At 38.7% G+C, this 27,349-nt stretch overlaps 2 protein-coding genes across 2 annotated transcripts; both read right to left on the reverse strand.

Moving 5' to 3' along the window:
* Positions 1 to 239: 239 nt before the first annotated feature.
* On the reverse strand, positions 240 to 2,990 carry LOC149161334 (uncharacterized). Its single transcript, XM_089434847.1, has 3 exons — positions 2,318 to 2,990; positions 2,180 to 2,232; positions 240 to 1,895 (listed from the first exon to the last, which is right to left on the reverse strand). Exons 1-3 carry the CDS (start codon positions 2,988 to 2,990, stop codon positions 240 to 242), a joined length of 2,382 nt encoding a protein of 793 aa, XP_089290973.1.
* A 146-nt stretch (positions 2,991 to 3,136) lies between these two features.
* LOC149161335 (uncharacterized) lies at positions 3,137 to 4,174 on the reverse strand. The gene has a single exon (XM_089434848.1). It carries the CDS (start codon positions 4,172 to 4,174, stop codon positions 3,137 to 3,139), a length of 1,038 nt encoding a protein of 345 aa, XP_089290974.1.
* Between the last annotated feature and the right edge of the window lie 23,175 nt (positions 4,175 to 27,349).

Below are 27,349 nucleotides of genomic sequence, written 5' to 3' on the forward strand. Positions count from 1 at the left end.
ATATCATATTCCAGGGGAGAAACTTCTGTGCAAAAAAATACAAAATCTCATATAAGAAAGATAAGACTTATGCAAAGACATCTCTAGCATCCCGCTAGGAGCATGTAACAGAGATGGATACTATCATTTGAGACCACCCATATTCAAGAGAAATCAAAAAAGGATACAGAAAGGAGAAGGACCATAAGCAAAACATTTGAAACCATTGAAGATGATCAGAAACCTGGGATACAGAAGTCCTATATGAAAAAATACTCCCCATATGCCGAAACCTCTAGAGACCAGGTACTTGTACCGAGGAGAAGACCCTGCTTAGACAGACAGTCCGCAACTTGATTCCGAGCCCTGTAGATGTGCTGTATAGAGCTGCCAACCATGAGGTCCCAAAAAAACATGACTCTCTCCAACCAGCCAGCAAGATGTGGGCATCTGATGATGCATTTACCATTAACATGATCTACCATGGACTTGGAGTCCCCGTAAATAGAGATGGAATGGATGTCAAAATAGATACAGAAAGCGAGCAGACCCGCAAGGGCCATCGCCTCTGCCATGCTGTTTGTCCCATTACCAGCATTCCAAGCCAGTCTGTAATGTAGATGCTCGCTTATGATTATGAAAACCCCACAGCCACAAGAATTTCGTTGGGCAGCTCCGTCAAAAAAGGCCATCGGGGGCCTAAGGAGAGGATCAGGTAGCCCATTCCTGTTGGACTTTTTCATTTTTGGACTCTCTTTGGGGACAGAGCCGAGAAGGAAAGAAATGTTTTGTATAATGTCCATGAGAGACACCCTTGCATCATTAAAAATTTTATTGTTCCGCCAGCTCCAGGCACACCATAAAGCAGTCACAAAGATCGGCCTCCATGATTCTCGCTGTCTACCCCACCAGACAAAAGCAGCTTGAGTAGAGACATGTGAAACAAGAGGAAATCCATATAGAAAAGCCAGTTCCTGCCAAATTCGCAGAATGGAGTTGCATTGAAAGAACATATGAAAATTTGATTCCTCTGTCGATTCACACATTTGGCATCTGCTCGGCCCATGCCAATTTCTTTTCCGTAAGTTCTCCCAGGACAGGTTTTTATTATAAAAAACCAACCATGAGAAGTAAATGAGCTTGGGAGCGCACCTTGATTTCCAAAAAGCTATAGGAAACAGTGGATAAGAGAGCGCATATTTAGAAGCCATCATATCAGTATATATATCCTTGACAGACACCTGTTTGTTTGTACCTGGTAAATACCAAACTAAAAAATCCTGTAAATTGGACCGGAGAAACCCACAGTTTCTCAGGGCATTCCTGAGTGGATTCCATAAATATAACAGTGACACTGGCAGGCCAATATCATCAGCCGATTTCCAAATGGGAATGGGACCCTGCCAGTCTGCAATCAATTTATCCCAAGTGAAGTATCCTTTGCCGTGTAGAAAGGAAAGGATCCTATCAGGAATAGAAATGCCTACACATCCACTCATAATGGGGTCGATTCCGATGAAGATTCTTTTACCTGTTTGGAGGCTCCATTTAAGATTGCTCAAGAAGAAAGGTTCAATTTTGCGGAAGCTAAGCCAGATAGCAGAACCGCCCTTTACACCAATCCTTTTCAAACGGAACCAGTGCTCCATACGTTTACCTTTCATGTATTTGATTTTTATGGTATTACTCCAAGGACCATTCCCATAGATGCCTCTCCACAAGGATTTGCACAGAAGAGCTTTTCCAAATGTTCTTAAATCTAATAAGCCCCAACCACCTGATGACTTCGGCCTAGAAATCTTCTCCAGAGAAGTGAGATGATATTTTCCTTGAACTGAATTGCCGCCCCAGATGAAATTTGAAGTGATCTTGTTCATTTTTTGAATAATGCTTGCCGGGAGGTAGAAAATGTGTGCCTAATACACAACAAGTTGTAAAATAACAACACGTGTTAGGACTATTCTTCCAACCAGAGATAGGCATTTATATTCCCAGGAGGAAATCTTTTTGTAATATTTTTCTATGAGCCATTTCCAGTCCTCTTTTGAATATCCTTTTGCCTTTAAGTGAAATCCCAGATATTTAATACCCTCCCTGATTGACTTTGTGGCGACACCAAACATATCAGCAATCCACGCCACCATCTCCATATTGACATCGTTGTGATATAGGATAGATTTTGATTTATTTATTTGTAAACCTGTGGCCCTTTGAAACCTATATAGAATGTCATAAAGGCATCTCCATGTAACCCTGCATAGCATCGCAAAAATAAGAACATCGTCAACAAATAAATTGTGGGATATATAGTTGTTCCTGCATATCTTCAAGGGTTTACAGAGGTTCTCTGATACAGCCTTATTGATATGGAGACTAAGGGAGTTCATCGCCAGGATGAATATCAGTGGCGCTAAAGGGCAGCCCTGGCGCAATCCCCTTTCTGCTGAGAAAAAAGGAGAAGGAAAGCCGTTTATGATGACAGCGTAATTAACATTCTCAATACATGCCATGATCCAATTAATGACATTTGACTTTAGACCAGTCTTTGCTAATAAGCATCTGATGAAACCCCAATCCAAACAGTCATATGCTCTTTGCAAGTCAATCTTCAATATAGCCGCCTCAGATCTGTTGGAGAGCATGGAGAACAAGCTTTCCTGAGTGATTGCGACAACGTCAATTATATTTCTGCCCTTTAAGAAAGCATGTTGATCTTTTGTCAATGACTCGGCCAAAGATGCTTTGATCCGTTCTGCAATGATTTTTGATATAATTTTGAATGAAATATTGCATAAAGAGATCGGCCGGAAATCTTTGAAGGAGTCTGCATCCAATTTCTTTGGTATCAGGGCTATCTGCATAGAAGAGGTAATATGATGGATGCTGCCCGAAATTCTTGTGGCTTCGACCATTCTCAGAAGATCTGTTTTCATGATGTCAAAAAAGTGTAAGATGAATTCTACAGTCCAACCGTCCGGCCCTAGGCATTTGTCCTTTTTAAAGGCCTTCATGACTTCTAAGAGTTCCTCCTCAGATATGGGACGAAACAACACATCATTTTTTGCATCGTCAAACATTTGGGGGGCCAGATCGATACCCCAAAGGATATCCTGAAAACTACTATTTTCACTTCTTTTGTACTGATCTTTGAAATATCTCACTGCCTCATTTGAAATATCATGTTGTGAATAGAGAAACCCCCCTGACCATCGCGGATTTTCCAGATAGCGTTCCTTTCTCTCCTTGCATTTGCGAACCTGTGAAAGAACTTGGTGTTCTTGTCACCTTCCATGAGCCATGTCGCCCTACTCTTCAGCCTCCATGAGGCCTCCTCCTCCTTTAGAATTTTCTGTTTTCTCCTTTCGAGTTCATTTATACGACATTTCAAATTGAAAGGAAGAGAATTGGCATTCAAAAGTATAGAAATATCAGACAGCTCCTTTTGAATTTCTTTGAGAGCCATTCTGTCTGCCTGACGTTTTCTGGTTTGCCATGCCTTAACCACTTTTCTCATAGAGGTCATTTTGTCCCTAAAAGTCAAAAAAGGAGGATCCAAATTGTTTGAGGATAGATCCTTCCAGGCCTTTGTTACTTCTATATTGAAAGCCGGGTCTTCTAAGAAGGTTCTGTTGAACTTGAAAGGGTACCCCTGCCTGTAACCTTTTTCCCTCCAGCTGAGACAAATTGGCCTGTGGTCAGAGATGAAAGCACTTTCAATAGTCGAAAGAGGCATGCCCATTTTATCTATAATGCTGGCATGGACAATAAAATGATCAATTCTTTTGGCAATATAGGCTTCATCGATTCGTTCGTTGTTCCACGTAGGCATCATATTGGACGGAACGACATCAACAAGATTCTTATGAAGGAATTCATATTTGATTTTGTCTGAGAGCGGATCTCTCTTCCTACATCTCCCCCAGCATTCTTCCGAGCTTAGAGTAATATTAAGATCACCTGCAATCACTAATGAATCGATGTCAAAAATTTCTGAGTCAAAAAACTTTCCCCAGAAAATAGACCTGTTTTTATAAGGGGCGTAAATATTCAGGATATTGATGGGGTTAGAAAATCCTCTGATATCTGCCGATATGAGAATTCCAGCAAAGAATTTATAGGCTTTTGCATTGATCCAAGAAGGATCCCACATAACCGCCAAACCTCCCGAGAGACCCTCAACGTCCGAGGCCGCCATGTGCCACAGAGGAAGCATTTTCCTAACATAGGAGATGGCAACTTGTTTATTGTGCATTATTTATTGAATAATAATGATTTTTGGCTTTATAGAGAGGAAAAGATCTTTAAGTGCCAAAAATTTGAGATCTACTCCCAGACCTCGGATATTCATAGATAGGATGAAATCCATTTTGGGGGGGGAGGGGCATCCGCGCTTGCTTTAAGAGGTTGATTCTCTGACACTTCAAGGATGGGAATGTCCACCAGGAATAGGGTCCTAATATCGTTGTCCACGTCATAAGCCCGTCCGTGGAAATGTCTGCTTCCTCCATTATTCTTCTTCCTGACAGTAATATTTTTAGCGGAATTTGGACTTATAAAAGGAGGAGATGGATTCAGAGGCTTGTGAATGGTTAAGGGCTCCAATTCAAGGGATTTCTTGCTCAGGAGAAAATCAATATCGCTATCATATAAGTTTGCAGGAGATGAGGATGGAGAATTTTGAGGCGTAGCAGAGACCATAGGTTCTTTACCCTTGACGGAGGGGAGGAGGCTTTTTTCAGGAGTAGGCGAAGATGAAGAGATAACAATGGTCTGTGTCCCCACCTTGAAATTTTTTGGTTTGGGTATCGGGAGGGGGGAGGGAATTGCATTTTCTTCGAGAGGGACTGGGGGAGAGGGACAGATGAAGGATTGCAGCTCTTTCCCGGCGCTATAGTCTTCAAATGAAAAAGATTCCGGCTTTGAAGGTCCTGATCTGGAATCAAGGCATAAAGAGCGTGCTTGAGAAAAGAGTTGGGGAGATGTAATAGATCCGTCGACGATGTTCTTACCGTTCTGTGCATTCTCCAGATCCGTCGGAGTCCAACTAGCTGACGGAGTCTGCTGAATATCAGACGGGGACCGAGGGGAGTTCGCCCGGAATTTGTCATGGGCCCCTCTTTTTTTTTTAATATGTGGACGGCGGGGGCAGTTGTTTATTAGATGTCCAGTCCTGTGACAGGCGGAGCATCTAAAAGGAATACCCCAGAAATCAAGCCTTTGATTAATTTTTAGATTCCTCCAGGTGATCTCTATATGATTTGGGAAACCACCCCTGTAAGCCTTCTCAATAAGTATCCATGCAATGCATTTGTCTCTCTGCCCCAAAATCCATGGGTCGACATAGAAAAATCTGCCAATGGAGTTGCCTATCTCCATTAAAGTCTCCCTGGACCAGAGTTCCAGCGAGAGATTTGGGAGCTTTACCCAAATTAAGTTGTTTGATGGAGTGTTATTCAAGTTGTTGCATCCTATATACCATCTGTGGAGAACAAGGAAGTTTTTTCCATATACCCACGGAAGCTTCTGGATAGCTTCAACGTCGTCCGCACTTAGAAACTGAAAACTATACCACTCCCTCATGAGCTTTGATACTATGGGAAAATAGCCTATCAGCGGTTTCCACTGCGCCTCCAACCACTTCCTCATTGCGGCATCCTCCATTTCTGGGAAGTGCCACTTACCCACCAAAGCGAACTTCTGGAGCTTTTCTATTCTATCAGACAGATGGACACTGTCCAATTTAAGTGCATCAGGCGGAGGAATGGTTCTGACGGGCTTCCGTGCTTTGTTGTATCGATTTGGCTCGTTTATGAAAACACTTTGAGACCAAGCCCTATCCTTGTCAGCATCCTGATTTGCTGGCTGGATAACCACATCCTCCAAAGTAGCCTGCCAGCTACCTGTTTTCGTGGCCTCCTCCTAGTCCTTCTCAGCTTGTATGGTGGCACGTACCATGGCCTCCGTGGCCGATACGTCAGACTCAGCTTCCATACGTCACTACCACTGTCTTTTAAAAAAGTACCGTAGAAATATAATCCTAAGGAGATTGCAATACAGACTGAGTGGTACAAAACTTTAATGAAAGTTTGAACGGCTTCTGAGCAAAGAGCCCAGATCAATAAATCCTCCGGAAAGGGAAGAGGCTCTTCTGACAGAAAAAACAAACATTCTGAGGCTACGGATGAGAATGATTTAATGGCCCAGATATAGAAAATCCACTTTCTAGGTGTAACCACGAGGAGGATTGAATGCCAAATCGGGGAGTAGTACTAACAAATATCCGAGAGTCAGACTAAAGCTCAGAGCATATAACCTGGGTAGAATGTAGCTGGAGATATGATATTACATGTCTGTCAGAGGGCTCGTCGATAAAGAGAGGCGCGGTAAACGATAGGACCAGCTGTCCAAAATCATTTACTAGAATTAATAGCATCTAAAACAGCCCTTGGGCAGAGGAAACCGGGAGAAAGGAAAACCGGATTCAGTTGGTCGAAATCTGGTATTCCAGGCCTGGAATCGGAGGGAGAGAGGGGACTGTTACCAGCCCAGGAATCAGTAGCAGTCTGTAGGAAAACAAGCCACTTCTGTGCCTAGCTAGTTGTGGAGTCCCGACAATCAACACAACAACAGTATATTTGAAAAATACACCACCATGTTCCTACCTTAACTCTAAAGTCTGTACAGGGTTTGTAAAAACCTATAGATTGTTTCAGCTTGCGAAATATAAACCAGACCATGTTGAAGCAGTAGATTTATAAAAAAGAAGCACATCTATCTTCCCGTCTTATGATAATCAGCTAAGACAGATGAGAAATGATAAAACTTGCTATAATAATTCGCAGAAATGTGATAAAGCTTTGAGAAAGATATTGTAATGTCTGAGGAAGCTATTCAAAAAATGGATAGATGATGAAGGCTGGAAAAACTGACCTCATTTCTATAGAGACCTGCCGAGTGAAGAGCAGCAAAACCTCCAGCGAAAAACCAGAACCAGCGTCGCGGAATACTATGAAAATGGAGGAGGGAGGATATAACATAGCATGAAAGAAGGTAACGTCCCTGTGCCAAGGCAAGCAGGGAAGGGAGCTAACCAAACTTTCTTTGATCCCTCACTGTCTGAATTTATAAAAACCTCCCGGGACAATGCGAAGTTCGGACTGAAAGGTGGCATTCATTCGAAAGGCCATGAGGAGAAAGGCTAGAAGAAAACATCAAACTCGGCCTAAGAGGAGACGTGCATGGCTAGCCGCATCTCCGTGAGAGAACGTGTCAAAAGAAACATGGGCCGTCCATGCAGTGGTTCCTGTGGGTCTCCTCAATGCTGATTGGAGGCTTCCATGCCTGTAGAGATGACTGGTTGGTCGCTATCAGTTCTCCGCTCCATACAAGGGTGGAGATGCACAATGTGATAACAAAAAATTGAGTCACAAAATTGTATTGATCGATGGGTTCAAGTACGTGGATAATTACGTCGATGCCCTTTTACAAGCATTAGCTAGTCAGCCTGTCATTCTGGGAATTGAAGGCTCTGATGATAATTTCCAGTTTTACAAAAGGAGGCACGCTGTCAGGGAGTTGTGGAACCTATGCAGATAACGCTCTTGTAATAGTTGGTTATGGCAGTGATGGGGAATGGATTATGTTATCGGAAAGAAGTTTGTAGGGTACCAATAGTTATGGGAGCCCCGTCGAAGTGTTTAAATTGCAACTAGAAATGGCACTGATAACTCATAAAGTGTGTCCAATCATAGTTGGCAACTCAAACCATCATATCCAAATGCCAAGTTTATGGATTTCATTTTAAAAAGAGAAATATAACTCTTATAAGCCACAAAGTTATGGGACATTTCTGTATTCAAGTTTCTGTGATCTATAATGAATTAAGCAAAGTCTTTCGGTAAAAATCACATAAAAGAAATTATTGGCCAACACGAATGTGGTTCATCATGATGGACCAGACGAAGAGGTAAACCATCATCATTTCTACTGAAAGGCTTTGCTTAATTCGTTATGGGACATTGTCGACACTCGACAAATATCTTTGAAGCTATAAATAAGTTGAAGGAGGAAAGAGACCCAGGGAATTTTTGTCATTCAAGGAACACGTTTCTTATTTATAGGTAACAGAAAAGATGAGAGTTTTTTTTGGAAAATCATAAATACATGGCTGGGGTTTCTTTGCTCGCAGACACATTAGAAAAGGACTTATTAACTACTCTTGTATGTCGAATTGTTTTGCAAGATTCATGAATATCGATGGTACTCCAACCTATGGAATTTTAGTGTTTAGAATCTATTTGCAAAAAATACCACCCGTATTCATTTGCAATACTAATCATAATACAACAATAGTCAACTATCTACAACACTCATGCCTGATCCAATCGAGTCCCGGTGGACAAAATGCACGACATTTAAGAATGAAAGTGGTCCCGGAGGTGGATTTCGCTTAACCATCCATCTAATGATCAACGATTATAATTTAGTCTGCCGACACCCTCCTCATCTTCAGGAACCACTGTGGCGTGCCCTTGTAAACATTCTATGGTTTTTAATCAATAGCTCGTGCATAATTATAACAGGGCCCACATCAAATTTTATTATATTAACACATTGCATTCTTGCCCAGAATTAAAGAACTGAATAGTCGTATTATATAAAGGAGTTGTCTATAGTGCGATTTTTTGGAGTTTCCGGTGTCAGAATCAATGGAAATATTTGAGGTGAAATCTTGATTTGTATTATTTAAACTAGTTTTTTGACTGTATATATGGATTCAACAACATGAAAAACCCCTAGGGCACTTCTATTGTGCAGGATTTACCCATCAATTTTGTGATTTCAATGAATTTCGACCGGATTTTAGAGAAATTAAACCAGAAATCCACCAGAAAAGCTTCCAAAAAGTAGACAACTCCTTATATAAACATTGAAGATAAATGAGATTTTAAGATATTATATATGTTATTTTTATAATATATATAATATTAAATAACTATTATTGTAATTTTATCCTTTTTAAATTTTTCTCAAAATGAAAAAGAGAAGAACAATTTTGGTAATTGTTTTAAAAGTGAGTTTTATAATCGATTAAATAGTAAGACTGGGGTAGGGGAATAAAAGTATGAAAATATCATTTTGTAGGGGTTTAGATTTTAGTTCTCATGACTGCCATTGTAATCAGAAATTCGCTCTAAAATTAAATAATACACAATAATTTTGTTTCCAATTTTTGGAGTAGTTGTAGAAATGTTTTCCTCCTTGTGTTTTCATTCTTTCCATTAACCTTTTTCCTCTGTCAACATGAGTGTAATGAAGTTGTTGGCTTCTTTTTATTTAGCAAATTTACTAATGTTGTCTCCTCAGTAGAGAATACTTGCAAATTTTATTTAGAGAACCCTTAAAGGGTGTTCCACCACGTTGAAAATTCATCCCCATCTTCTCAATCTTTCAGTATTCTTTCTACAATAGTTATATTCAAATTCTTAATTCCCTGGCTATGAACTCAGTGATATTTATTTTATTCAAATCACTCCTTCAGTCTAAGACACTACAACTATCAAAGTTTTCTAGCCATTATGTTTTGGAAATCTATGGTTTTAGAATTAGAAGTTTTGGGGTCAAGCCCCTCATGGCATGTCCCTCCAGCCCCTGATTTTAACAATTCCCATCAAAATTTAGATATCCCATGCAATGGTTCCCTCACTTCCAAGAACTGTCTCCGGGAAACAACAACAACCATGACCAGAGTTTTCTTCGTGTGGAAACAAGGAAACCTCCTCCCCTGATGAATCATAGAGAAGGGTTGATTAAAAACAAGAAATTTCATTCTCTATTTCTGAACACTGATAAGATGAGAGATGAGAGAGCTCACAAATAGAAGGTTCTTCCTCGCCCTATTCAAATGTAAAACTGATATTCCATGGGTCTTGAGTGCGATCACAATTAACATCATTAGAAAATGATTCTTTGAAAGATACAATAGGTACAAAAAAATTGTGGAAGATGTCAAGATAATGAGGGAGAGTGGAGAAAGGATAAACATCAAACTTTCATCACATATTTTTGTTCAAAAGAAGAATCCTCTGTATTCCTAGAGGATATTGGTCTACCATGTTGACCTTATTCTGCATAGGTGTGGGTTGATAGGGGTAGTATCCTATATGTTGCAATGGTGGTGTGTTCTGGGTAGCATCAAATGTTTGTCCATTAAATGAATATCTAGGCTATTAGTAGTTATTGTTGTGTTTATTTTGGGTCATGGACCCAATTAATCCATTAGCAACACTAGATGCATCTGGGATCTCTTTGTAAGTTTGCAGGCGTGGGGCATCTGGAAGCACATGATAAATGTACCCATACTAGTTGTAAATAAGCTCCAATTGTTAATCTTTACTAATGCCTTCTTCCTTGGTTTTCCGAGATGAATTTTCCACGTCCTTAGATATTTCATATGTGAGGGATCTCAGGAATAAGTCCAAGAGGAATTTATCTTCAAACTGGGTTTTATAGAGGCTATGACGTTTTCGCCATTCATGGATATGGTCCAAGATCTGGGTAGTGGGTGTTTGTTTGAAATGGATGAGGAGTTCCAGAATCAAATTATGGTGGACTGAGAGTTGGAAGAAAGTGAGGAAAGTTGAAGCTAATGAGCTAAAGTTTTTGTGTGATGTAGAAGGATGGTCAACATACCAATTCAAAACATGGCCAATTAGGGTGCGCTAAAATAGTTGTAATCTAATAGTATCGTCGGTGATACTATTAGAAGAACACCACTGGTGAAAATTCATGACATGGTTTCCTGGGTCTTCGTCTTGTTTTCCTTCGAACTTTGGAATATTTGAAGGGGTCTTGGTGGGCATAACGAGCCAATCCTGGCCATGGGAAATCAGGTCATTGGTTAGATTTCTTAAATCTGGTAGGTTTAGCGAAGCTAAAAATGATATCTGTGCTCTACCTTCCATCGTAAAACAATTTTAGACAACTATATACAAAGGGATACTCTTTGGGGAAGTCTCAGGAGAACTACTGTGATTGTTGTCTCAAGGACTGTCTGGAGGAGTGGTATGTGGGCTCCCCAAGGGGGTAGCACGTGGGGACCCTTCTAGAGTGGTTAAGGGTGTACTTTTCCGGGGAGGGGTTCCGAGAAAATATGCACCAATAAAGGAAGATCCAATAATGGTGGATGTGTGATGTCCTCTACGCCTAAATGGCAGGCATCCTGGCACACCTCCTGGTAATGAGCTGAGGTTTCAAAAACGCCTAGATCGACAGGGAACCATGGGGTCCCCTATGGTGTCGATTAGAGTGTGTGCTACTTTGTGTATGGTGAGGGAAGAAGATAAGTATCAATGCAATATGATCACATACATAAAACAAAGCGAAAATATAAATGGTTTATTTTCATTTTATAATTAAGCTATGTGATCAAGAAAACAAGAAAAAGGATTTTGTTTGTTGTGTATGATAAAAGATATTACAAATACCTAATCTTCCTTTCCACTCTCAAAGTAACTAGGCCTTGCAAAGATATCTTCTGATGGGTCATGAGGCAACGTCTCGAAAGAACTAGCGACGCCTTCCAGCAATCGAAAAACCAACCAAGGTAATGGTAATGAGGCTCAAGTGATGCCTGCACCGTCCCCTATAGGGAAAGGATGCCCTAGATTTTTGACACTACAGTACCTTCGTCCCATGTGAGAATTCGAGTCATTAGCTTCTTGGTAGTTAGTTCCCAGTACCAATCACTAGATGGGTTAGGTAACCCTAAAGAGTACCGTACGTACTGGACCTAAAGCTGAACCCCCTCTGGATCAGGTCTCTGTCATGCTCAGGTATTCTTTTCCATGGGTTGATTGAAGGATTTTAAGATCCCTAAAAAATCAACAACTAGTTTCAAAGGTGTAACATGACCATGGCGGCTTATGGGATGTCTACCCCCAATATTTCTAACCTAAACTATAAATTTTTTGGTGGCCTCTGTGGGGAAAATTAGTTGGTTCAAGTTATGGTTGTTTTTAAGGAGTCTTAATTCACTTATGGAGTGATTTTGTAAGAGAAAATAGACTAAGTACACAAATCTCGAAAAACTGGATGCCCTTGAGTACAAAGCGTATGAAAGCTTAGTGTGATGCAAGTGAGCATACAAAGTGTGATAAGATGCGGATATGCAATGATCCTTTACAATATCCCTCTAATTACACTAAGTGTTGATTGCTCCTTGTATGGAAAAAATAAATATATTGTGGATTATGGGCCACTTACTTTTTTCCTATTAAACTATTTGGAGTTTAACAAGGGAGGTGGAAATTCAATTACGTTCGAAAAAGTTTTCATATGCAAGCCTAAGTTCATCTAAGATATGCAAGGGAAGCATATATTACTTACTTTCTCTAATAACATTTGCTCATAGTCCCAAAAATGATGAATTAAATGCTTTGGTTAGTAGTAAGATTTATGGATAATGGGTCGCTTACTTCTTTACTAATTAAGCTATAGATTTGTAGAAAAATTTAACAAAATAGTATGGAAAACATATGTGGAATTTTGGCCACTTACTTTTCTCCCTAATTAAGCTATGTGTGTATTTTCAAATGCTAAATGAAAAATACTCTAATTTCTCCACCAATTGAGGTTAGTAAAGCATCTAGCGATATTAAATGGAAAATATAAAAAGCAGAGGTGAAGAAAATTCACTAAAGGCTGCCAATCACCTAAGAAAAGAGAAAAATACAAGGCTCGTTTTTTCTTTCTATTGACCGCGTGAGTTTAGCCACAATGAACTACCCTTGCATGTCGAAATGTTTTGCTAGGATCATGAGTATCGATGGTGACAAGGATATTGTTCATTTGCAATACTAATCATAATTGTAGATGAATTTTCTTGTAGTGAGCTGAAAGATACCTTACAATTACAGTAATAATCAACTATCTACAACACTAATGCCTAGATCCAATGGAGTCCCGGGTGGACAAAATGCACAACATTTAAGAAGGAAAGTGGTCCCGGAGGTGGATTCTGCAAAACCATCCATCTAACGATCAACAATTATAATTTAGTCTACCCACACCCTCCTCATCTTCAGGAACCACTATGGCATGCCCCATAAACATTCCATGGTTTTTAATTAATAGCTCGTGCATAATTATAACCAGGGCCCACATCAAATTTTATTATATTAACACATTGCATACTTGCCCATAATTAAAGGCGTAAGTAGTCGTATTATATAAACATTGAAGATAAATATAAATATCAAAGATAAATGGGATTTTAAATTATTATATATGTTATTTTTATAATATATATAATATTAAATAATTATTATTGTAATTTTATCCTTTTTAATTTTTTCTAAAAATGAAAAAATAAGGAACAATTTTCGTAACTGTTTTAAAAGTGAGCTTTATAATTGATTAAACAGTAACACTGGGGCAAGGGAATAAAATTATGAAAATATCATATTGTAGAGGTTTGGAGTCCAGTTCTCATGACTACTATTGTAATAAGAAATTCTCTCTGAAATTAAAGAATACACAACAATTTTGATTCCATCTTTTGGAGTAGTTGTAGAAATGTTTTCCTCGTGTTTTCATTCTTTTCATTAATTTTTTCCTCTATGAACATGGGTGTAATGAAGTTGTTGGCTTGTTTTTATTTAGCAGATTTACTAATGTTGTCTCCTCAGCAGAGAATACTTGAAAATTTTATTTAGAGAACCCTTAAAGGGCACTCCACCACATTGAAAATTCATCCACATCTTCTCAATATTTCAATATTCTTTCTACAGTAGTTATGTTCAAATTCTAAATTTCTCGACTATGAACTCAGTCATCTTTATTTTATTCAAATCACTCCTTCTGTCTAAGACACTATAACTCTCAAAGTTTTCTGGCCATTATGTTTTGGAAATCTATGGTTTTAGAATTAGAAGTTTTGGGGTCAATCCCTCATGGCATGTCCCCCCAGCCCATGATTTTAACAATTCCCATCAAACTTTAGATGTCCCAAGAATTGGTTCCCTCACTTCCAAGAACTGTCCTCGAGAAACAACAAATGTGACCCGAGTTTTCTTCGTGTGGAAACAAGGAAACCTCCTCACCTGATGAATCATAGAGAGGGGTTGCTTGAAAACAAGAAATTTCATTCTCTACTTTTGAAGACTGATAAGATGAGAGATGAGAGAGCTCACAAATAGAAGGTTCTTCCTCGCCCTATTCAAATGTAAAACTGATATTCCACGGGTCTAAGTGTGATCAGAAATAACATCATCAGAAAATGATTCTTTGAAAGATACAATAGGTATGAAAAAATCGTGGAAGATGTCAGGATAATGAGGGAGAGTGGAGAAAGGAGAAACATCAACTTTCATCACATATTTTTGTTGCAAAGAAGAATCCTCCGTATTCTTAGAGGAGTATTGGTTTCCTTATGGGGGAGGATATGAGCCCTCCTAAGGGGTCTAATATTGGTTAACCATGTTGACCTTATTCTGCATAGGTGTGGGTTGCTAGGGGTAGTATCCTATATGTTGGAATGGTGGTGCATTATGGGTAGCAGCAAATGCTTGACCATTAAATGAATATCTAGGTTATTAGTAGTTATTGTTGTTTTTATTTTGGGTCATGAACCCAATTAATCCATTAACAACACTAGATGCATCTAGGATCTCTTTATAAGTTTGCAAGTGCAAGGCGTTTGGAAGCACATGATAAATGTACCCGGACTAGGTGTAAATAAGGTCCAATTGTTGAGATTTTCTAATGCCTTCTTCCTTGGTCTTCGGGGATGAATTTTCCACATCCTTATATATTTCACATGTGAGCGATCTCAGGAATAAGTCCAAGAGTAATTTATCTTCAAACTGGGTTTTACAGAGGCTACAACATTTTAGCCATTCATGGATATGATCCGAGATGTGGGTAGAGGGTGTTTGTTTGAAGTGGGTGAGGAGTTCCATACCCGAATCATGGCAAACTGGGAGTTGGAAGAAGGCGAGGAAAGTTGTAGCTAATGAGATAAAGTTTCCGTGTGACGCAGGAGGCTGGTCAACATACCAATTCACAACAAGCACAATTAGGGTGCGTTGAAATAGTCGTAATCTAATAGTATCGTCAGTGATACTATTAGAAGAACACCACTGGTGAAAGTCATGACATGGTTTCCTGGGTTTTCGTCTTGTTTTCCTTTGAACTTTGGAATATATGAAGGGAGCTTGGTGGGAATAGCTAGCCAATATTGGCCACAGGAAATTGGGTCATTGTTTAGCTTTCTTAAATCTAGTAGGTTTAGTGAAGCTAAAAACAAGATCTGTGCACTACCTGCCATCGTAAAACAATTTTGGACAACTATTTACAAATGGATCCTTTGTGGGGAAGTATTAGGAGAACTACCTCGATCGGGGTCTCGAGTATTATCTCGTGGAGTGGTGTGTGGGATCCCCAAGGGGGTAGCACGTGGGGACCCTTCTGGAGTGGTGAAGGGTGTGATTTTCTAGGGATGGGTTCCGAGAAAAGATGCACCAATAAAAGAAGATCCAATAATGGTGGCTGTGTGATGTCCTCTACGCATAAATGGCAGGCATATTGGCACACTTCTCGGCAATGAGCGAAGGCTTAAAAAACATCTAGATCAACGGGGAGCCATGGGGCCCCCTATGGTGTCAATTAGAGTGTTTGCTACTTTGTGTATGGTGAGAGAATAAGATAAGTATCAATGCAATATGATCACATACATAAAACAAAACGGACATATAAATGGTTTATTTTACTTTTATAATTAAGCAACGTGATCAAGAAAACAAGAAAAATTCTTTTGTTTGTTGCATATGATAAAAGATATTATGAATACCTAATATTCCTTTCCACTCTCAAAGAAACTGGGCCTTGTGAAGATATCTTCTGATGGGTCTGGGGGCAATGTCTCGAAAGAACTAGTGACACCTTCCAGTAGTCAAAGAATCAACCAAGGTAATGGTAATGAGGCTCAAGTGATGCCTGCACCCTCCCTTATATAGAAAGGATTCCCTAGATTTTGGACACTAAAGTACCTTCATCCCATGTGAGAATTCGAGTCATTAGCTTCTTGGTAGTTAGTTGTTAGTACCAAGCACTAGATGGGTAAGGTAGCCCCAAAGAGTACCACACGTACTAGACCTAATCTGAACCCCCTTTGGACCAAGTCTCCACCATGCTCGGGTATTCTTTTCTGTGGGATGATTGAAGGATTTCAAGCTCCCTAAAAATTCAACAACTATGTTTCAAAGGTGTAACATGACCATGGGAGCTTATGGGATGTTTAAACCCAATCTTCCTAACCTAAACTATAAATTTTTTGGTGGCCCCTTTGGGGAAAATTAGTTGGTTCAAGTTATGGTTGTTTTTAAGGAGTCTTAATTCACTTATGGAGTGATTTTGTAAGACAAAATAGACTAAGTACACAAAGCTCCGAAAACTGGATGCCCTTGAGTACAAAGCATATGGAATCTTAGTGTGTGATGCAAGTGAGCATACAAAGTGCGATAATATGTAGATATGTGATGATCCTTTACAATATCCCTCTAATTACACTAAGTGTTGATTATTCCTTGCATGGAAAAAAAATATATATTGCATATTATGGGCCACTTACTTTTTTCCTATTAAACTATTTGGAGTTTAACAAGAGAGCTGGACAGTCAAATTCATTCGAGAAAGTTTTCATATGCAAGCCTAGGTTCGTCTAAGAGATGCAAGGGAAGAAAATATTACTTACTTTCTCTAATAACATTTTCTCCTAGTCCCAAAAAATGATGAATTAAATTCTTTGGTTAGTAGTAAGGTTTGTGGATGATGGGCCACTTACTTACTTACTAATTAAGATATCTGATTTGCAGAAAATTTTAGTAAAATAGTTCGAAAAACATATGTGTAATTTTAGCCACTTACTTTTCTCCCTAATTAGGCTATGTGTGTATTTTCAAATCCTAAATGAAAAATACTCTAATTTCTCCACCAATTGAGGTTAGTAAAGCAACCAGGGGTATTAAATGGAAAATATAGAATGCAAAGGTGAAGGCAATTCATTAAAGGCAGCCAATCACCTGAGAAAATAGAAAAATACAAGGGTCCTTTTTTTTTCTCTTGATCTCGTGAGTTTAGTCACACACATACGCTTGTTAGAGAAAAATCCATGCTAGCGAGAAAGAAAAAGAAAATTTTCACTTTTGTAGGCTCAGAACAGGTCCTTGAGGTCTATTAAAATTCCATAGAGGTGTTGAGTGCCTTGTAGGATGGTTGTGCAGAGATAAGGTCCTACAAAAAAAATATTTAGATTAATGAAAAGACAATTGTATGGTTGTCATTCCTATGGTAGTGTTTTTGTGGCAATGGTGTACCAAAAGACACCTCCTTAGCAGTTGATTGTTCCTTGCAAAGGATCATAGGAAGAATTGGTGTTGTTAGTGGACAGACTTAAATAAAAACATCATTGTAAATAGTGGAAGCAATGTATACATAAGCATAAACTAAACAAAGAGGTAAATACACAAACAATGATCAAATGGAATAAACAAATCAATAAGATAATGGAAAAATATCCCTTTATTGACTGCCGGTAGTAGAGGTTGAATACAATAGATGAATCTTAGACACTTGAAGAGAATTCTTTGAGATATTGTGCTAAAAAATCCTCAACAAGGGGGTTTCGTTTCCTCAATCTGTTTGCAAGTTTTTCCTCTCTCCCAAAGAAGTATGAAGACTCCCATATGGTGGATTCCGCTTTTTGCACTAGGATGATGGATGGCTTAGAGGCAATATGGCAAACATGCTAGTGCTCTTCCCTTCTTTAGCTTCAACAATGTAAGGGTGGTTTGCTCTGATAGCAATTTGGCCAACATAACAATCTCTCATTTTTGTCTCTCCCATGGCCTCTTTATATAGAATTTTTTGAATCCATCTTCCCCCTCTTGCTTCACTCATGATAATGACACATGAATAGGACAAGATGATTCCATTGAGGGCTGCATATCTTCAAGGTGACTCAAATTCGACTGTACTGGACTAAGCTCATGTTAGCGATTTGGCCCCAAGTGTATAGAGTGGTCCCGAATCTTTGAGTCATCCTTTTCTACAACCACACGACTTTCAAAGGATATTCTCTTCATGCGTGTTTATCGAAGAAATAACTGCATGCCATCAATTGTTTTTGCTTTTTAAATTTTGTACCTTAGGATAAATTTGATTCTATAAACTTCATGATTTATTTAGATGGAAAGTTTTCGCTTGTGCATTCTGCTAGACACCTTTTAGTGTCTTCTGGATTGTGCCAACATGTGTACATTTTTATGGTGTTAACTCCCTCCTTGAGCGCACTCCTTCATGCTCAGCAAGTGCACCCACCTTGAGTACACTCCTTTATGATGAAGACATGCACTCTTCTTGAGTGCATGCATGAGCATCTTGTTGCATGTGGGCACACTCCCAGAAAATAGGAGCCCACTTAACTGCCCTTAATTAATCCTTTCACTCATTGACAGGTGGTGATCATGCATGAATCCATTTTGCATGTAAACTCTTTTAAATCAACCCATTTAATCATTCATTTGAATAATAATTCTCATCTAAATTGGGAGCACAACTGTGGATCAAGAAACTCTTCATAACCCAACATTACAAGTAAGTCTTGCATGTCAAATCTTTTCATTGCCTTTCATGATTTCACTGTTGTTCTTTCTTTTCTTACTATCATTTCTTTTATTTTTAGTTTTTTTTCTAGCATTTATGTCCAATCTTCATTCTGCAAGTGTTAAAGTATTGTCGCATGCTGAAACTCTTCAAATTATTCAACCTTCCACATTCCATCGTGATTGTGACAACGTCTATATAAGCTTGAAGATATTTCTTCTTATTAATCTTGTCCTCAAATCTTGATGTTAACCTTGTCTCTGATCTTTAAACATGAATAACACACTTATGGAACCTGAAGCCTGATCAAATTTGAAAATTGCACCTAGAATGACAAATTTTTCCTCTTGAGCGTACTTCTTCACCACGAAGAACTGTGCCCTCCCTTGAGTGCATGAGCACACCACGAAGACTCAAAGAATGTTCCGTTGTCTCTTCGACATGTGCCAATGCAAATTATTTTCCTTTGAGTGCGTGAGTGCATTATGATTGCCTGAAGACTTGTCAACATGTTCCTTCGTCCCTTTAGAGTGTACCCGTGTGCCCTCCCTCTCTCCTTGAGCGCATGAGCACAATGTGAAGACCTAAAGGCCCAATAACTCACCCCTTCGACCCTTTGGGGTGCACTAGTGCACCCTTGATGGTTTTATTCCCTAGATTGAGTGCATGAGCACACTGCAAAGCCTTGAATGACCCTTGGTCTTCCTTCATGCTTTGAAAGTGTGCCCTCCTAGTTTACATGCCTATTTTATCATGCATAGAAGTTATTATGTATTGTCATTGTTGTGGAAAATTAAACAAGAAAGTCTCAATTTTGATTTTTGCCTTAGTTAAAATTGGGAAAATTCGAATTTCCACATCAACATACAACTTAGAGGAGTTAAATGAGGTGACATAACACTTTTCACTCATTTAAGAATAGTCAATTTGAGTTAATTAGTTGAAGTTCAATGTACTTGAGTTGATTGCTAAAAAATATGATTCTAACTCAATTAATTTGAGTTAGGGACATGAAGTTCAGTTGTGTGTAGTGGGTTCCTAAATTTTAGGAGCCCAGGTTGAGTTAATTTCAATTGTAGCAATTTAATTTAGTTAAATTGAGTTACCGTAAGTTAAACTAGTTCTGACTGATGGAGGAACTAGTGGAAGGTCAAGTTGTGGAAGTGGAACTTCAACCACACTTAATGATCATCTAGATAACTAATAAATCAACCTAAATTAGCTCATGCATGTAGATAATTTGAGTTACCTAGTTGAGATGGAGATTTCAAGGTAGTATACTATCAATTGTAGCATATTCTAATGTGTACAGATGGTGCATGCAATTAGAGGAAGGACGTAGAAGAATTGTGTAATCCAAATGCGGGAATTTCCTAATTAATAGGGGCCTAATTCCACGAGGAACAAGCAAGGAAATAGGATCTTGGAGGCTCGAAATTTTGGTTAAGTATTGGCCAAGTTTAGTCTGTCAGGAAGAGGATAGAAGATACATGTGTAAGTTAAGCTCAAGCTTGAACAGAGCATATTGTATTCATCCAGATTCTTTAATTAATGAAATGCATATAGTAAGGGGTTTTGAGTAGTTACTTTCCCCTAGATAAATCTTTGTGTATGTGTGTTAAATCTTGATGCATGTTAATGTTTTGTGTTCTTGATCATGAATTTACTTCTGCGGATCAATAGAGTAGCTTGTATCCTTGTGATTTAGAAATTTTCATGACCAATTTAGAATCTACACATTAATTTATACATGGTATCAAAGAAGGATTCACATTAGAAACTAATCATTGAAGTCCTCATGTACAATGATCAATGAATAACTAATGCACTATAAGGAGTCAAAGTTGATGGAGCCCTAGTTTAGGGAAGATCTAGAAGACCCTATGTGCATACTTCTTAATGGAGCTAGAAGGATGCTAGTGGGAAGATTAGTGAGCCAATGTTTAGTGACACAAAAAGGAGTTGTGATCATTGATATTGGAAGATTGAGAAGCAGTGAGATTTCCCATAGGGAGTTCGAGACTCAGAGGGAGTAACCCTATGGAAGATAGTACTTAAGGATTTGTGGAGATTAGACTCATTATTGCCGTAGTTGTAGCAATGATGTGGAAGCAGCAACAAAGAAACAAAAAAAACAACAACAACAAAAATAGTATGAGTAGATCAGATTTCACCATGCATGCATCTACACATGCAGGAGTGAGGTGGGGGGATTTAGATCCTTAGCCCAAGAGTTTCAGGAATTTGGGTAGGGTCCATTGAGGCATTTTCCTCATGGATCATTACCTTGCTATAGAGGCCCACAATATTCAATAGCAGGAGGATCAATGTCAGTCCGATATTGAGGAGTGCAGAGGAGTGTTGACAACAGAGTAATAGCCCTAGTAGCAGAGTTAGCATATATTGCAGATATTGTAGTTGTAGCAACAATAGTGAGAGGTGTTGAATGCAGTACCTTCCATAGGTGTATGAGAGGGATGGTTGATAATCCATTTCTTGCTAAGAGGGAGTGTTGAAAATGAAATAAGAAAGTCTCAATTATGATTTGATTCTTAATTAAAATTGAGAAAATTCGAATTTCCACATCAGCAGACAATGTGGAGGAGTTAACTGAGGTGACATAACACTTGTCACTTAGTTAAGAATAACCAATTCGAGTTAATGAGTTGAATTTCAGTGTGCTTGAGTTGATTCCTAAAAAATAGGAGTCTAACTTAGTCAATTCGAGTTAGGGACATGAAGTTTAGTTGTGTGCAGTGGGTTCTCAAATTTTAGAATCCTAGGTTGAGTTAATTTCAGTTGTAGAAATTTAATTCAGTTAAATTGAGTTATGGCTAGTTAAACTAGTTCTAAATGATTGAGGAACTAATGGAAGGTCAAGTTGTGTAAGTGGAACTTTAACCACACTTAGTGATCATCCAGATAACTAATTAATCAACCAAATTTAGCTCATGCATGCAGATAATTCGAGTTACCTAGTTGAGATGGAGATTTCAAGGCAGTGTAATATCAGTTGTAGCATATTCCAATGTGTATAGATGGTGCATGTAGTCGGAGGAGGGACCTAGAATAATTGCGTAATCCAGATGAGGGAATTTCCTAATTAATAGGGGCCTAATTACCAGAGGAACAATGCAAGGAAATAGGAGCTTGGATGCTCAAAATTTTGGCTAATTATTGGCCAAGGTTAGTATGTTAGGTAGAGGATAGAAGATATAGGTGCAATTTGAGCTCAATCTTGAGCAGAGCATATTGTATTCATCCAGATTCTTTGATTAATGAAATACATATAGTAATGGGTTTTGAGCAGTTAGTTTCCCCTAGATAAACCTTTGTGTATGTGTGTTAATTCTTGATGCATGTTAATGTTTTGTGTTCTTTATCGTGAATTTACTTTCATAGATTAATAGAGTAGCTTCTAGTCTTGTGATTTAGAAACATTTCATGAGCAGTTTAGACTCTACACATTAATTTCTATAGTTGATATATTTTCATGTCCAGTTACATGTGATGTATATTTGTACATGATTTACAAGTATTGTTGCATATTTAGGTTGCTTTAAGCTAAGCTAGTCATTATGAGTGTTCGTGCTATAAGTATTGTCACCTTATCAAAATCTATTGGAGCCATGCCTCCCTATAAAGTGGCCTCCAAGGAACTATCAAAAGTAAGAAATGAGGAACCTATTGAATTTACCAAGCCAACCATTCCCATATATGCATGCACACAGTGCTTTATTGATAAGACTACAGAGGTCACATTGAGCAAGATATACAACACATTGATGCAGAAAAGTTTTGTTGAGGACTTGGAGGACTTAGAAGTGTACATAAATATCAAGAGGTCCAAGATGCATAGGATCACATGCAGATTCCCTGTCATCCCATGTGGAGAGGTGATTGAGTGGATTACCGCACACATGGATGAATCTCATTTAGTGCTTCAAAGTGAGAGTGATGGTCAGCTTGCCACTTAATATGGAGAATACACGCAGACATACTACAAGATTCTTAGGCCCACCAAATATGTAAATGATAAATTCTACATGATATGGGCCTACCTCAACACAAGTGACATTATCAAATGATGGTGTCAAGATCTTGCTAAGTTCCATCATCACCCATTGTAGTCTATCTGAGAAAGATTCTTAGAGATGTGTACTAGTATTTGATAGCCATGTGTTTTCAGTTGCATGGGTGCAAGAACGGTGAGGTGTTTGAGGAAAATTGGATATATATGCTCCATATTGTGATAACCCACGGTAAATATTTCAACTAGGTAGGTGTATTTCCATTTGAGTTGCAACATCATGTAGGGCAGGAAAACCATCTATGAGGCCGAAACAAGCACCATAATTCTGTATGTCTATGTTTCCTCTAGATGAGATCTATGCACAACATAATTTCCCAACAATGTACTAGAATTGTGCTCTTGAGATTAAAGTTCCCAGTTCACTTCCATTGCAAAGTGTTATTAGAGTCAAGTTTTAGAGGCATACATGATAGATTGGTCGAACACTTCTTTGCAATTATCTTCCAAATGGTTTTCGAGATCGGGACACCTTTTATGACTGATTGGGTGAAGGAGTCACTCTGATATATCATATTGGTTTTCATCTCTCTAGGGTACATAAATATTTTTTTTGGTTTTCAAATAGCCCCTCATCTTGTACCGCGATACGTGACCAATAAGGTGGTCATGCAGGAGGTATAAAATCAGTTGTACAAAGGATTTTCAAGAGTTCTTCATAGGAGGAAGAAATCCCCTTAGCCAACCTTCCCTTTGAGGATCGACTTATATGAGTTGACTAGCCAAAGGCGAAAGCAACAAAGATACAAGAGTTGGATTGTCTACACTTCACAACTAAAGACTTCCATCGATATGATCCCACGAGAGTGTTCAAACACCATTGCAAAAGGACCAATTTCAAGACAAGGTACTCATAAATATCCACAACAAAAGACGAGAAGGTAAACAAATGGTAAAATAAAAACATGAAGGCACATCCAGGGATGGAGACCAATTCACCCCAAGATCCATCAGCTCAAGACTTGCAGGTGAAATATGCAGAACAAAAAATGCCTCAAGTGAAGAGTGCTCCTAGGAAAATTATTAGGTATGACTGAAAAGAAAGAGAATCGGGAAATGGAAAGTCAACCCTTTAAATACGAGAGCTATTTAAACAAAAGTGGAGAGGAGAGAGGAAAAAGAAGATGAGAGGAGGAAGCAAGATGAGTTTTTGGAGAAGCAACAAGCATAAGAGGAGGAGAGGAGAGGAATAGAATAAGAGTAGCAGAGGAAGTCCCAGGAGGAAGAAGCAACATAAAGACTGGAAGAAGAACATTTGACTCCGGAGATAGAAGAGGAAGATTTGGAGGAAGAGGATACCATCCAACCCATGGATGATGAACCAATAAATCTAGAGGAATCTCCCCTTACAAATGGTCATCTTCCATTTGGAGAAATGGGAATTACACCTCCACTAACAGACAAAGTCATGGATGTATGCAATGCAACGTTTGATAAACTTAAGAAGAGGATTATACAGTAGAGGCATAAATAATTCTCCAAGGATCCTAAGAATCCAGTCTCAGTTTCTATAGAGAAGGTGATAACTGCCAACAATAGGAGGAATCCCGAAGTGATTATGGTGGAAAATGTTTCCTTTTCTATAGTGACACAGGATAATTCTCAGTACTTGTTGAATGATAATTCCAGGTTGAGAAGAGAACTTGTTGCGGTAGAGAAACATGCAAAACATCTTGCGGCAGAGAATCAATAATTGTCATCACAAAGCTTCAACATTGGAAAATAATGGTAGTCAACCATGCAGGAATTATTGGGGCTAATGTAGGACACCATAGCACGATTATTCGATGATATGATTATTCTACACCAAGTGGTGGCTCCTCTTGTTGGCACTCAGAAGAAAGAACATGAATTGGTGAAAATCCGGAAGGTAGAAAATAATGCAATTGCCCATCTTTAGGAGTGGGTTGCCAAGTATTTAGATGATTTACAACATTTGGAGAATAAATACAGGATTTCCATCGAGATAGATAGATAGAGTTCAACTGAGACTCCACCACAAGGATTACATGCGTCTTGGAGAACAGTTGATTAGTACTATTGCTGCATATAATTGATTGCACAATTTTTTTGAGTCTCTAACAGAGAAGCATGGGGTGGCTTTGATAGAGACACTTGAGGTAATAAAAGGCTGAGAAATAATCTTCCAGGAGATCAGGCAATACATTGAAAAAATCAAACAGGAAATTGAACAGTAAGGCTTGGAAGTTACTAAAGACATTATTCTGCAGTATGCCATTGCACCAGTAAAAGCTCATATGAAACTTTCATGACTGTGGAATAATGTACAATCAAACTCCAAGAACATATTGACAGAGGCACTAGAGGGGAAGATGTGATACATACGAGACTTGTCATTTTGGGTCAGAGCCATCTCAACAAATTTCAAGGCATGACACAGTTACATTACAAATGAACTCCATGAGGAAGGATAGACTTATCAATTTAACGAGCCTTTGTCCCATTATCCATTTTGTCTCATATAACCAACATCTCATGTATAATTTTTCTTATGTAATAAATAATATGTAATGAAGTCCAAGGGACACTTGTGGAATGTGAATATCCAGATATTGGAATGTAATATGTAATGTAAATAATATTAAAAAAATCATAAGAGTTGAAGAGTCACGAGGAAGCTAAAAGGTCATTGTTATTTGTTATAAATAGCTCCTCATAACTCAAGAAAAGGGCTTGGACTCTAGAGTTCTTGCCTTGGCTTCTCTTGTGATACAAAGGAGATAAATCATTCTTTGGAGAAGTAAGTTGTGGCTTCATTTTCCATTATTGAATATAGTGTTTGGTCTATGTAAAAATTACTTGGGATCTTTCATTCTTAATCAGAAGTCCAATGAGCCGGTACTTCTTCATACATGTATTGTAGATATAGTAGGACTATTCTTGTTATGTTTATGATATATGTTATTTTAATCACATACTAAGTTAATGAACTAATTCATTGCTTAGATATGGTTATTATTGAATGGGTGTTTTTATGCTTTAATGATTGTTGTTTATTACGTGGACTAATTTTTAGGTATTCAACAAACCTTTCTCTTTCTTCCTGGGTCCCTCTTTAGGATAATACTATTACTTTCTAACCGATGGCTCATTTTCCTTACAAACAGTGGAAGTCTCCCTTGTACACCTTACGTTGCGTGTCTCACAAAGCTCACATTCTTACTGCCCCAAAGAGGTGTTGTGTTCTCTTGTGTTTGATTATAATGAAGGCATATCTTTAAAACCTTTCCAACAATGGTCAAATTGTATGAATGGATGGGACAACTACACTAAACGACGTGAGGTCTAATTAGGAATTCACATCTAAGAGATCCCCTTACAATGTTGGTAGCATCCAACATTGTTAACACCATAAATCTGGATCAAAGTTTCAATTGTGTGGGTAATGGGTCTCCTCTCCTTGTAAATGGTTCATTCCTCCAAGTTGTGAATGGGTAGATCCCACTTAGGGTTGCACCAAGTATGACAGTTCCTGATCCATAGTTCAGTTTGGTTTCTCTTCTGTAAGGTGGTAGAATTCCATAATTTCAATTTCCTCGAGTTTTGGTTGTGGGTACAAGAAGATCGGTTCCAGGGTGTATCCTAAAACTGAATTTCTTAGACTGGCTGACAAGGTTTTATTTTTCTATTATGTCTTGTTGGTGGGTTAGAGTCGTGTGGGAGTTGGGGCCTCCTAGGGTCATTGTAAGAGTAAGGGTAGCTCATGTAGTGTTGGGACAATGGGGAAAGTTGTTGTTTGGGTAAGGCACCTTGTGGTTGAGGGTGAGTCTCCTTCTGGTGTGCTTTCAGGTCATTTTAGGGTGTCGTGGATAGTAAGGGCGTGCTAGTTTCCCTTTCTCAAGTCTTGACTAGCACAAAGACTAGAGCCTTGTATTCTAAGGGAGTTGGTGCAGAAGCATCTCGTAGGGGGAGGTGGAAGCCTTAGGGTTCAAGCTTAGTGTGCATTGCTTCTTGCAGGGATGCTCAACCAACGAGGAAGACACCAAAGAGGTGGGGGCCATCGGGGGCAGCGAGGAGTGAGGGGGGACAAAGTGGAAGACTAGAGTGATGAGGAGTACGGGGCTATGGTGACAAAATGAGAGATTTTCATAGAAATGACCCATTCTCTAGGCCTCGTTGTTCAACCTCCCTCTTTGGATACGACTGTTGATCAACTATCAGGTATCCAGGCCAACCTGGATATCTTTCGAGAACATATATATGAAGATAGGAATGAGCTGGTGGCTTATATCAATAACATACAATATAGCTAGAATGAGATCTTGGAGCAATTGGCCAATGTGCACCGAAGCCGATGATGGACCAATGATTGTTTGAATGAGCTTGAGATACTAGAGCATAACATTTCCATGTCAATGAAGGACACGATCTAATGGTTTCTCCACCTATCCAACCTTTCCATATGCCACCTTGACATGTGATCCACTAGTTTCTTGCTGATTTTATATCTATTTTGGTATGTATGGATTTTTAGACCTCAAGAAGTAGGACTGAAATGGAAAAATATTTTGCACTATGATCCAACTCTCCTAGCCAACAAATTCAGTTGGAGTGAGGTTGAGACATTTGTCGTTCGATACTATGTAATCTGCATCC

The sequence above is a fragment of the Pinus tabuliformis genome, chromosome 5_2 (genome assembly GCF_031772625.1).
Source record: "Pinus tabuliformis cultivar Carrire ecotype Pingquan chromosome 5_2, CPIR1, whole genome shotgun sequence".
NCBI classification, from domain to species: domain Eukaryota; kingdom Viridiplantae; phylum Streptophyta; class Pinopsida; order Pinales; family Pinaceae; genus Pinus; species Pinus tabuliformis.